The 13,533-nt window shown below is 40.7% G+C and overlaps 1 protein-coding gene across 1 annotated transcript in view; it reads left to right on the top strand.

Annotated features, from left to right (window-relative positions):
- Positions 1-7,614: 7,614 nt before the first annotated feature.
- Positions 7,615-13,533, top strand: part of LOC311238023 (pleckstrin homology-like domain family B member 2) — a gene marked incomplete at its 5' end in the record, with an annotated part of 70,597 nt that continues 64,678 nt past the window's right edge. The window contains 2 exons of the mRNA XM_084325990.1: positions 7,615-7,709; positions 7,817-7,874. Of these exons, the coding sequence (XP_084182116.1) occupies positions 7,615-7,709; positions 7,817-7,874 (153 nt within the window). The remainder of the gene's footprint in view (positions 7,710-7,816; positions 7,875-13,533) is intronic.

Raw genomic sequence — 13,533 nt, 5'->3', positions numbered from 1 at the left:
ACACACGTGCTTGGTCGTCCACTGGAGTCCACAGTGCGCACAAGGGTGATCTTCATTCCAGCCGGGCAACCTGTGTTTTTAGACACCTTACCAGGTGTTGGTGTGGTTGGTGTGCACCTGGTGTTGTGCTGGCACCTGTAGTCTCTCTGTATAAAAATTATAAGATATTTATTTTACCAGAAAGATCCTCCCAAGATGTTGCTTTGTCATGAACCCATGAACCCAAGTAATGACATCCACTGTAGTTATGCAAATGTGGTTGAAATGGTAAATAAGAGTCAAATGATCCAGAGCCATCATATATTTGGAGACAAATATTATAGTATCAGCCATAAATGACCTTTCAGCTGAACGTACTGAAAGTGGAAAATCACTTCTCAGGGAATGTTGACCATACCAACTCTAAAAGAACAACATACTCTGAAGATGATCTTCTTGGGTCTTGTATGGGCCACTCTCCAGGTGACCTGCATCGACCTTGCCCACACCAGGATCTCCTCTTCAGACTGGTGAGTCATTCGCACAGTGGCCTCAAAAGAGGTATGGTCAACGCAGGATGGGTTCACCGCACGTCTGTACGTGCAGACATGATATGTGTAACCCTTCGGTAAAAAGTCCTTCAACACACAAGCAACAAGATGTTATTTTTTTGAAAGCCAGTAAATACTGACAAAAAAAAAGCATAGACACTTAGAAGAAGCAATGTACAGTCCCCCCCCACCCAGCCAACCTCCTCCAATGTACAGTTTCTACGTCAAATGTATAGCCTCTCTTTTCTGGACTCTTTTTGTATCACAAACAGTACTGTATTTGTAAATCTGGTATGTCATAAATGTCTAGATGTAGCAGTACTGTCTATCTGTCTACCTGTATGTCATATATGTTATCATGAATTGAAAATGGGGGACCCTTTCTACGTCAAATGTATAGCCTCTCTTTTCTGGACTCTTTTTGTATCACAAACAGTACTGTATTTGTAAATCTGGTATGTCATAAATGTCTAGATGTAGCAGTACTGTCTATCTGTCTACCTGTATGTCATATATGTTATCATGAATTGAAAATGGGGGACCCTTTCTACGTCAAATGTATAGCCTCTCTTTTCTGGACTCTTTTTGTATCACAAACAGTACTGTATTTGTAAATCTGGTATGTCATAAATGTCTAGATGTAGCAGTACTGTCTATCTGTCTACCTGTATGTCATATATGTTATCATGAATTGAAAATGGGGGACCCTGATGTAAACAAGACGATGAATTGAAAATGGGGGACCCTGATGTAAACAAGACGAAAGTCGAGGCCTACCACAAGTTCAGGGTACGCATCCACATTAGATTCACATGGCGGAGTACAGGTAAAACGCTCATCATTGCTGACGCGTCTTGTGAGATTTGCTGCCATATTAATAAAACTCTTGACTTGACTTGACCACCAGCCTGGGTTCATTAATCTAAATGTTATATTGTTAACTGTGTTAATCTAAATGTTATATTGTAACTGTCTAGTTAGGCATTAACTGTTTTTCTTTTCTTGGCGAGAGCACCTCGATAAGCACCTTGCGTACCTTAGAGAGGGGCGTCGCTCAACCAATCAGAGAGGGGCTTCGCGCAACCAATCAGAGAGGGGACTGCAGAAATGGAGCTCAACCAATCAGAGAGGGGTCTGCAGAACTGGAGCTATGATTTGTAGAGACGCCACCCACCCCTCCTACCCAATCAATCAATCTGGTATCTCTTTTATAAATGGAACACCTTTGACCTGGTTCCCCTGCTGGATTGAATAGCAACCAGGAGAACTAAGCTGATAGAAGGGATCCCAACTGTGATGTATTAAGCCTTAGCTAAAGGGGTCAGTGGTCTTGTTTAACTTAAATAAATGTAATGGAGGAAAAGGAAGTGTTTGATTTTAAATAAAGTTCAGTATATAAATATAATAATTTGTAAAATAATACTGTAAATACTGGAGTATTTCCTTAGTTGCTGTCTCCCTCTGCCCCAGATCTACCTCCAACTTCCTATCAATCATGAAAGAAGAGGCTCAGGACTCAATTACATCCTGTTTTAGATTTTGTATAAAGATTAATAAAAAAAAACAGTGACAAATCTGTAATTACAGAATAAATCAGAAAGTGGGCAAATACTTTTCCATGCTACTGTAAGTACTTAGTTTCTGTCTCCCTCTGCTCCAGATCCACCCAGTGACCTACTGATGATTAAGAAAGAAGAGGCTCAGGACACACTAGACCCAACCATGGATATGTCCACTGGGCTGAAGAAGGAGCCCACAGACCATCAGGATATCAGTATGTTACTTTTCTTTTTATTGTCTTTATTTTCTCTTGTTGTTCATCCTCTGTTGCAGCATAGTTGTATGTCTCTGTGTCCACAGCTTTCACTCCTCTTTCTTTCCATGAAGTCTCAGTCTATTTGTCTTACCATAACAAAGTGTGGTATTTTCACATACATTGTTGAAGAGTCTGATGGATGGAAAGTAAAATAAATGGCCATGTGTTTCATTACTCTCTATGACTGTCTTGCACTAGCTGGTAGACCCTCCTGTATATGGCTGGTCCCTGGTCAAATACAGTTCGGAATTAATCCATAGGGAAATCTTTAGGTCCAGAGATTGAAGAGACCTACTGATTATTAAAAAAGAAGATCTGTAATTACAGAAGAAATCAAGAAAGTGGGCAAATACTTTTTCATGGCACTGTAAATACTTAATTTCTGTCTACCTCTGTTCCAGATCCACCCAGTGACCTACTGATGATTAAGAAAGAAGAGGCTCAGGACACGCTAGACCCAACCATGGATATTTCCACTGGGCTGAAGGAGGAGCCCACAGACCACCTGGATACCAGTATGTTACTTTTCTTTTTCTTGTCTTCTTTTTCTTTCTTTCTTTCTTTCTTTCTTTCTTTCTTTCTTTCTTTCTTTCTTTCTTTCTTTCTTTCTTTCTTTCTTTCTTTCTTTCTTTCTTTCTTTCTTTCTTTCTTTCTTTCTTTCTTTCTTTCTTTCTTTCTTTCTTTCTTTCTTTCTTTCTTTCTTTCTTTCTTTCTTTCTCTTAGACATCTTTTTAAGTCTCTAGATGTGAGGTTAAAAATGTACCTATGCGAATTCTTTAAAATGAATATGATAATTTGTATTCTGTCACCTATTGATTAAGGCTGTAGGGTAGACGTCTGCAGGGGCCTGACATGTCTGCCCCAGCCCGGCCCAAGCCTGTAGCATTCAGGCCTGGCCCTACCCTAGCCCCAAAAGTTAAGCAATTATTCTGCCCTAGCCCGACTTAAGCCCGAGGCCAATATTACGATGTGATGACTGACATCACACACACACACACTACCTACGTTACACACACAAATGATACATTACGACAAAAAAATGCACAATGCAATAACGACATAGCTCTGCGGCTAACAACGGCAACAATTACATGCCCACAGACATGACACTAAAGCGTACCGAAAACACTCTAACCAGCAGCCAATTAATTTGAGTAAATCAGGATGGACTCACCACTTCACTGTTAGACGTCGTCAACAAAAACGTCTTGCGTTGAATAACTTGAACGAAACTCAAATCTTCGCCAACCGGCTCAATCCAAGAACAATCATGCAAAACCTTTTACAGTTTATTCCACTCTGCTGTACATTCGCGGGTGCTCTGAAGGAAAATAATGGCATCCACCGTTGATGGCTTCAGCGCTGTTCTCCTCTCCTCCAGCACTCTTCCTGCGGTGCTGAAATATCGCTTGCTCGAGCTGCTGCTTGCGGGTATACTCAACACATAGCACGCGAGTCTAGCTAGCAAAGGCAGGCAGCTTCTCCATCTCCGACATGCATGCTCTCAGCGGTCTAGCTTGTTGCTTTGATGGAAACACTACGTGACGGCGTGATTGTGTGTGCGCGCACGACTCGTGTGTGTAAAATGAAGCGAGACAAATAAAAGGAGCCCGAGCCCTACCCAAACCCCATCTATGCATAAATAAATCATCCCGGCCCTAATCTGTCCATGGTGTCGGGCTCCCCAAACCACCTTTTCAAGTGGTCCCGGTTATCCGTCCCCGGGGACGGAACACAGCGTTCTCATTACACTCCTTTTTGGGCAATCGTGCTCCGAAACGGCCCCGGATGCCTAGTGACAAAGCACCCTCAGATTCCTTTACCAAGAGCTTGGTGTAGAGCAGGAGGAATCCTAATTCCCAAGGAGAAAGAGTCCTCACTGCCAGTTTCTAACCATATCCCTCTTGAATGTAGAAGGTAAGATTTTCTTTAGTATAGTGGCACAGAGGCTAGCAAACCACCTAGAAAGGAATTCTTTAATAGATACCATACTGCAGAAAGCACACCAGTATGATATGGTACCAGATAGAGAAAAGAGATTAGCAGGTGGTATTTTTAGATCTGGCAAATGAAAATGATGACTAAATATGGTCATCAACTAAGCTTTTTCCCCTGACTAAATCTAGACTAAAACAAAAAAGACAAAATCGAGACTAAAACTGACTAAGACTAAAATGCTCAGACCTGTAGTTGACTAAAACTGACTAAGACTAAAATGAAAAATAATTGAAGGTGACTAAATATGATAAACGAAAAAGGAGCATTTGACACATGACTAAAACTAAAATTGAAATATCTGACTAAATTAACACTGGCTATAAGCCAACTAAATTTCAATTACAATAGTTCATGGCTGAAGGATAATTAAGCATTACATCACGCAACAGACTGTTATAGAAATTAGATCACGCCTGGTTGTTAGGCCCGAGGCGCAGCCGAGGGTCGTTAGACCCCCATAGGCGTGATCTAATTTCTATAACACACTCTATCGCGTGATGTAGTGCTTTTATACAATGGCCGAATTCATCCAACCTTATTGCTATACAATAAACACACAGTAATTGAAGCATAATGGAGATTTATTCACACAACCATCCGCAGAAAAAGTCGGTAAAAAGAATAAAAAATTGCCTCTGTGTGAAGCTGCCTCCTTGTCTAGAAGCAGCTGGGATGTGCAGTGTTTCAAAGCATGCCATCTAACAAAACCAATTACATAATCCAACATTGTGTAAACAACTAACATTCCAGTTAACGGTATCTTTTTTAAATTATTCGTTACGAATATATCCATACTTCCATTGTGTCCGGGACATCCAGTGAAATCGCTTCGTTGTGCGGTGTTTCAAAGCATGGCATCTAACAAAACCAATTACATAATCCAACATTGTGTAAACAATTAACATATTCCAGTTAACGGTATCCTTTTAAAATGATTCGTTACGAATATATCCATACTTCCATTGTGTCCAGGACATCCAGTGAAATTGCTTCGTGTGACAGTGTCCTTTGCAGAGGCAGGTTGCTACAAAGCATGGCATCTAACAGTAGGGTTGGTAACCGAGAACCGGTTCTAATAGGAACCGGTTCCTAACTTCCGGTTCTGGAACCGGAAGTAACATATTTGCATTTCGATTCTTAATTTCGATTCTTAATTATTATTATTATAATTTTTTTTTTTTTTTTTTTTTCACTTTGTTAATTAACACATTGCCCGCCGGGCAGTTTGCCCATCTCATGCCCCTCTCTGCCAGCGCTATAAGTCAGGCTCACCTTCTTTGCAGGGCTATAACTTTTTACATTTGATTGGTATATTGACATTACTATGGCCCATTCAACATCGATTATCTATCGTTCAGGATGTGGGAACGTTATACTTTTTCATTCATACATTCATACAAAAATACCTTCTAGAATATAAGTAAGTATGTTTTTATCGTTTTCTGCAGTAATTCCTAGAACGTGAGTTATAGGCCTAAACGCATATATAGATTATCGATTGGCGTGTCTTCCCTAGACACACTATATTAAAAAAAAGTTATGTATATGATCTGTATAGTTATGCTCCATCATGCGTGAAGGAAAGGGGGGGGGGTCATTTATAATTCCTTGATCGTCACTAACTGCTTTATGTAGTATGGGTTGATTTTTTGATCAGATGGTTTGTAAATAAAGAAATGTACAATCGGGCTGGAAATAACGTTAGTTGCCTCTTACCGTTCGCCGACGAGACTGGAGGAAAAAGATCCCACTTATTTGATGTCGAACTCCTAGATCCATTTCCGGTATGGTGCAATAAACGCCCAAATCATATTGATTATTGAGTTATGGCAGCGATCCATATGCACGCCAGTGTTTGTCTGGAGTACCATAACGAGATGTGACTGCCGGACGGATTTCCCAGATGCACCGATTGCCATTTCCGGTTAGACTTGAATGTAACTCGCCCGATCATCCACCAGGTGGCGGTATTGAGGCGTTGCAATATTGTGCAGGATCCTACTGGATCACCAGAGGCTGGGTGGCTGAATTATGAATGAAAAATGAAATATGATCTCAATAACGCTGTACAGCGAGGTCTGGCGGTCAACGCATGGCGGGCAATATCGCTGTACAGCATTTTTGGCAAGGAACGTGTTAATACCCTAGTTACAGTACAGCAACCAAATTAAACTGTATCAAGTCAACTGACGATGTGAATAGTATGAAAAAAAATTAAGATTTTTCAAAAAAAAAAAAAAAAAAAAAAACTGTGACCTGTTTTGACCTGCACCTCAAAGAATCGGAATCGATAATCGTTTAGAACAAGAATCGAAATGGAGAATCGGAATCGGGACCGGAATCGTTCAAATCCAAACGATGCCCAACCCTATCTAACAGTGAAGTTAGCGGTTGTTATTGGAATGATTGATTGATTGATTGAACATTTTATTACCAGATTGCAGAATGGGTACAATACAGTACGGCTCAATACACACAATTGTTAAGGGGATGCAGACCAGAGAAAGACTTTCGTCTTGTTTACATCAGGGTCCCCCATTTTCAATGCATCATAACATATGACATACAGATAGACAGTGCTACATCTATACATAGGTTGCTTCAAAGCATGTCATCTAACAGTGAAGTTAGCGTTGTTATTGGATTGATTGATTTTTTATCAAATTTTTTTTTCAACATGAAACAAAACATATCACAATACAATAATAATAATAATAATAATAATAATAATAATACATAAAAAGACATCCCAGGACAATAAATTAACACAACATGACAAGACAATAATTTAGACAGACTGTACAGTGATCATCCCAAGCCCCCTCCATCACCATACACAGCAGCCATGATCCCCAATCCTCGAGGACCCCGAGTCCGGCGCCCCAGCGAGTTAAAGCATCATGCCTCTTTAACACCACGACCCGCCGAGGCCCCGAACCGGGGGCCCACCCCGAGCCCGCAAACACCCGACCCAAAGCCAAAGGGGCCCAGAACATACACCTAATCAATTATACAATATAATTTTTTTTTAAAACACCAAAAAGAGAAAAAACGAAATACATGGACACTCGCTCGTTCGTCTTGTTTACATCAGGGTCCCCCATTTTCAATGCATCATAACATATGACATACAGATAGACAGTGCTACATCTATACATAGGTTGCTTCAAAGCATGCCATCTAACAGTGAAGTTAGCGGTTGTTATTTGATTGATTGATTGAACATTCAATCAATCAATCATGTCTGATTGGGTCCTCTGCCCCGACATGATGTGGCACCCGGACCGAAAGCTGATGCCGGGGGAAGTCGGTGACGGGTGGAGAGTCCCTGGGCCCGGACCTCTGTACAGCTGGCAGGATGCGTGGTGAGGTAGTCGCAGGGTTTTTTCACGCGATCTGCTCTGCACTACTGCACTAGGTACTGCACCCTCTTTTCGCATAGTCTGTGTTCTCTCCCTCCGCTCCTCGTTAGGACGAGTGTGAGGGCCAGGACCCTCCCCGTCTTTCTGGTGGTCGTAAAGGGGGCCTCAGTGGGTACATCAGGCCTACGCGCCTTACTCCGCCCATTAGTCCAATAGAGCGAGCAAGACGCGTAGCCAGTATACGAAATATAATGAAGGTTATCCTATAACCCTAGTTATATTAGTTTATTAACAGTGAAATTATTCTACAACGAATGCCATCTAACACCACACTTCCCGCGATTTATATTTTGTTTCACAATGAGTCATGACCAACCAATTACATAATCCAACATTGTGTAAGCAACTAACACATTCCACGTGACAGAATTGTTTTTGAATGAGTCGTTATGATGATATCAATACATCCATTCATAAAGATTATTGTCCGCCATCTTGGTTTCATTCCTAAAAACAACGGAGTGATTCGGAAACAAAGTAATTCGGTTGTGGGCGGGTTCTCGGATCACGTGGAGTGTGTTATGAGAAATAACAATGGCTGAAAGAAGTATTTCAGCCAATCAGAATCAAGAAATTTGCATGCCATTGTATAACAGACACTATATTGAAGCCAACTAGGTCGGGTGAGTTCCTCCATTTGTGACCATCGGTCTGTTCGGTTGAGCTAGGTGCTCCATGTGCATGTGGCTGGAAAACTGTATTGCAATAAGCTAGTTGGACTTTGTTCGCCCCAAGTTCGTATTTTAGGCTAGCAGGTTATTTTGAGCTAGGTTGTTGAGCTCGCCCACTAGCCTAGTATTTTTGACATGCAAGCTACAATGGCTGACATGTTTTAGGTTGGTTAATAGTAGACAGCACTTGGGTGGATACAAATTATAGCTTGTGCCGGGCAGTGTCTCGACAGCGCAACGCTATCGACACCCAACACGTAACAAATTTCCATATAATAAATGAATGGTTTGATTATGTCTTATGGTGTATATATGTGGAGCACTTATATGCTCTATATGTATATATATTTTTTTCTTTTTTTCTTTTTTTTAAACAAACACATAAACAAACATGACAACACACGATTAGATATACAAGCATTGTTAACAGTGCACATCAAATTAAATCACTGTTTAAATAAATGTCTTATACAAGATATACCCCTAATACCTGCTATCTATTCCCCTACACACATATGCTCTTGCTCGCACCCCCCACCCTGGACCCCCCAATGGATAATCCATCCATTCTCATTCGCTCTTAACCAGACACTACCATTATATGCTAGCTTTTATTTTCTCCACCACTTCTAACCACATTGTCAATTTGGATTCATTGAGACCCAAAATTCTTGCTGTAGATATTTCTAGATAAATCACATCGAGATATGTAAGGATCCAGACCTTTCGGCAAATTTTTTCCGGTTGAATCCATCGTGATGCTATCAGTTTTTTAGCCACTGTAATACCAGATAAAACCAATCTCTTTAGCTGTGGATGTACTGCATACCCAAAAACATCATTCAGCAGTAATACAGAGGGGTGTACAGGTATATTCAGAGTCAAGAGATTTGATAATTGCTGGGTCACTTCTTTCCAGAATATCTTAACTGGTGGGCAGTCCCAGTACATGTGCATAAATGTCCCCTCGTCCCCATTTGTACATAAGGAGCATTTGGAGTCTTGTTTAAGACCCATTCTGTTCAGTCTTATAGGAGTCAAGTATGTCCTATGGATATAGTTAAGATTGATTTGTTGATGGTCCGGGTTCCTTGATGCAAGTCGAACATTTGCCCAGGCTTCTTGCCACTAAAAATCTATTTCCAGGTCTGGTATATCCCTCCTCCAAATAGAGTCTAGGTGGAGGGTTTCATCCGAGGCCGTTAGTAAAAATCTGATACAAAACCTCTCGATGTCTCTCTTTCATAGAAAAATTTGTGGTATCTGTGGTGTGCAATTGGTATCCTTAATGGAACACCGTGAGATTTCAAACATAACAATAATTGTGCGTAAAAAAGATATGTGGAACCGGTGAGATTAATTTTTTTTTCTATTTCATCATAGCTACAAATACCCTGTTTGTTGAAAACATCTCCTAATGTATGTATGTCTTGCTTTTCCCATCTAGGGAATCTTATAGGTCGTTTTTTAATCAGGAGTGCATTGTTATTGAATAAGGGAGTATGATTATGCCATTTATGTGGGTTAGAATATTTTTTTTGTGTTTCACGCCATATCCGGATCGCATGTGTAATTATGGGGCCAAATTTCAGTTCGCATTGCTTAATTGATATTTTGGTGTATACTATGTCCTGCAGTCTCTGTGGTGCTACTATATTTACATCTAAATTTCTCCAGGATACTGATGCTTGGGGTTCAAACCAGGTTGTCAGTGGTCTTAAAGTGTACGCCTTAAAATAGTGGAAAAAATTTGGAATTGCCATCCCTCCGTCGGCTTTGTTTCTCTGTGCGGTGGATCTTTTTATATGTGGTGGTTTGTTATTCCAAATAAATTTATATGCGGAAGAGTGTAATTTTTTCCAATAACCATCTGGAGGGGGTAACGGAAGCATTGAGCTGATGAAGTTGATTCTAGGTAAGACATCCATCTTAACTATTGAAACCCGTGCCTGTACTGAGTTTTTAAGTTTTGACCACCTGTCAAGGTCGTATTTGATTTTATTTTGGATTTCTATGTAATTGTGTTTCACCGTTTGGCTTATGGTAGGGAATACTTCAACTCCCAAGCATCTAAAGTGTTTAACCATTGGTATTTCTTCTGGAAGACTTGTATTCTTTGCAGGGGCGTTCAGTGGAAGGAAAGCCGACTTTGGCCCGTTTATTTTAAATCCCGATAGGTCGCCAAAGTCATTAATCAACTTGAGAAGATCCAGAGTGCTGCCCGCCGCTCGTGACTTGCAGATTGATGTTCCAGTACATTCCTCGTGCCATAGACCAATAACAATCCAGTATATTCCAGAATATTCCGTTATGACTCATAGCCTTCATGTAAGAAAAATAGTTGAAAATTCTAGAATGTTCCAAAATGGTCGGTATCAAATCAGATCTGCATATTACCGTGAATCTATATATATATATGGTGTTTAGCGTTTTATATCAAATTACTTATTTCTCATTGTTGTCAAAAGTTTGTATGTTGCCGTTTTTGATGTCCATGCAATTGTAGCGTTTTCCATGAAAGATGAGTCTTGTCATCCACTTTTTATATTCTTCATGTAATCTTCTGCCGCCTCAAGCGAACGTAGCACGAATCTCTTTCCTTCTCCCTCAACTATGGAAAGATTAGCCGGATACCGTAGGATGGGGTGGAAACCTTTCTCATATAGCCGGTTTACTACATCCTTGTAGCGGGCCCGCAGAGTTATGGCCTGTTTGCACATATCTTCATAGAACCACACTCTTTTCCCTTTGTACATCAGTTTCCCCCATTTCTTGCATGATTCCCTGATAATCGTGTCTCTTGTTGCAGTTTCCCGTAGACTAGCAATTATCACTCTTTCCTTGTTGTTATTATTGTAGTTTTCAGATCCAATTCTGTAGCGTTTGTCCACTATCGGTTCTGTAGTTAAAATTTCAGAACCTAGGATTTCGAATAGCACTGCAGCAAACTTGTCATCTGTGCAGTTGACTGATTCATCCAGACCCACTATACGGAGATTGAATCTGCGGGCGTGCCGTTCTATTTCTAGCAGATGGATCAAGTTTTCCTCCTTGTTGTCATGGATGGTTTGTTTTCCAGTTGCATTTCCTTCGATACTTCGGCGATAGCTTCAGATAGTTCCTTATTCTTCTCCTCTTGCTTCCGTGAGTATTCGATCCCAGTATTTGCAACCGCCGTTATGCGATCGGATTGTGCTACAATCTGTGTGTTGATATATTCAAATGTAGCCTCTATGGCTATCTTAAATGCGGTAGCATTAGTCTCGACTCTATCCACAGCTTTAGCAATATCAGTAACCTTGTCGGTTAGGATTTTCATCATATCTGTCATCCGCGTTTTGAAGTCGGGTGGAATACTCTCCATGACTGTCTCTGCTGAGGTCGTTTGAATGTTAGAATCCATGCTATTGTCGGGTTTTTTATTCTCTATAGCGTCTGCTCTTCCCTTCCCTGAACGTGTCTCCGCGCCGTCTGCCGTTGGAGAATCTGCTTCACGTCTTTTTGAGCTATCTTTCTTTGGTCGCATGCTGCGTTTCACTGTTGATATAGTTAGTTGAAGGTCTTAGTTAATATATAAGTCGAGGTTTAAACACATTAGTGTTGTATAAAGTAGGTATTTAAGCGAAATTAACAAAAAATGGAGCGGAGCTTGTGACAGATGCGCACCGTCACATACTGTCGTCAAACCGGAAGTATATATATATGTATATATATATATATTATTTTTGTACAACCAGGGGTCTGGTTCACATGGGCTGTGGAAACGTTACGTTCACTTTACTGTTTTTGTTATTTTAAGACTGGTGAGGGTCTTTAACACTTTGGCTGCCAGGAGCCGTGTTAAAGCGTCATTCCCGGCCATGCTCAAGTTGCCAAGGATGCTTTACAGTGTCTTTAATATCAATATTTCAAAAATCTGGAATCGGATTCATATTTCCCCTCCGCTGGCCTGAGATCCACCAGGAGGACCCACTGAGCTCTCTGGCGGTTCAGGAGCGCCATCTGGTGGCCGATCGGCGCAATCGCTTAACAGGAAGCGCAGTAGAGGTTTTGCTGGTCGGCCGTATTACTTCCGGGCACTCGGTATAGGTTCTGGCACTCTAGCTCGTCACACTACATAGCGATCGATTGCCAATAACTCGATAAACAACATGATTTGGACGTATATACCATTATACAAGCTGGAGATGGACCGGGTAAATCGCCATCCCATAATGATAAAATTTCTACTCTACGATGATCGCCCAACGGCGCGCAGAGACTGGGGTGAGTTTTAGCGTGTAAAATTACCGTCTTCGATACTAGCTGCTATTATCAACATTTGACCCACATTAGATGATTGGTATAACGCTGCCCACGGAATTATAAACGCCCCCTCGCCCATCCGTTCAACATCAGATGACGTGTAGTAACTTCTAGAAGTACGTCTAGTTGGAATTTTTTATATCGCGCTGATTGCCATCAAACTGTATTTCATCATCAATATAATGCATTTGCGGCTATATATCACGTTCTGGAGAAAGCTGCAGAAAGAGATGAAAACATACTTATACATTAGACCATACTTTACTATGAATATGTGAATGAAAAAGTTTAACGTTGCTACACAATGAACAATACATATAGGACTTTGAATGGGCCCTAATAATGGCAATGTAGCAATAGAATTTAAAAAGTTATAGCCCTGCAAAGAAGGGGACTTTCTCCATGTTAAATAGAGCCGGCAACCTACGGTTGATAATGAATTTAACCCATGGCAGCCAAAGTGTTAACTGTTTACATCTTTAACTCATTACGTTATGGGGGGAGTGGGGAGAGGGGCGTCTACATGAATCTATCATCCCAATAGAAATTAATGTGAATTTGACTGACTGTAGCGGTACATAGAATTGCATTACAAGAGAATAAAATGCCTTTTTTCATCATTAACGAAAACTAGACAAAAATGTCATCCGTTTTCTGTGACTAAATCTAGACTAAAACAAAAAAGACAAACTCGAGACTAAAACTGACTAAGACTAAAATGCTCAGACCGGTAGTTGACTAAAACTGATTAAACGAAAAGTAAATGAAGGTGACTAAATATGATGAAAACG

The sequence above is a fragment of the Notolepis coatsorum genome (assembly GCF_963971535.1).
Source record: "Notolepis coatsorum genome assembly, chromosome: 12".
NCBI lineage: Eukaryota > Metazoa > Chordata > Actinopteri > Aulopiformes > Paralepididae > Notolepis > Notolepis coatsorum.
Note: the sequence above shows the minus strand (reverse complement) of the source record. Positions and strands in the feature narration are given on the sequence as shown.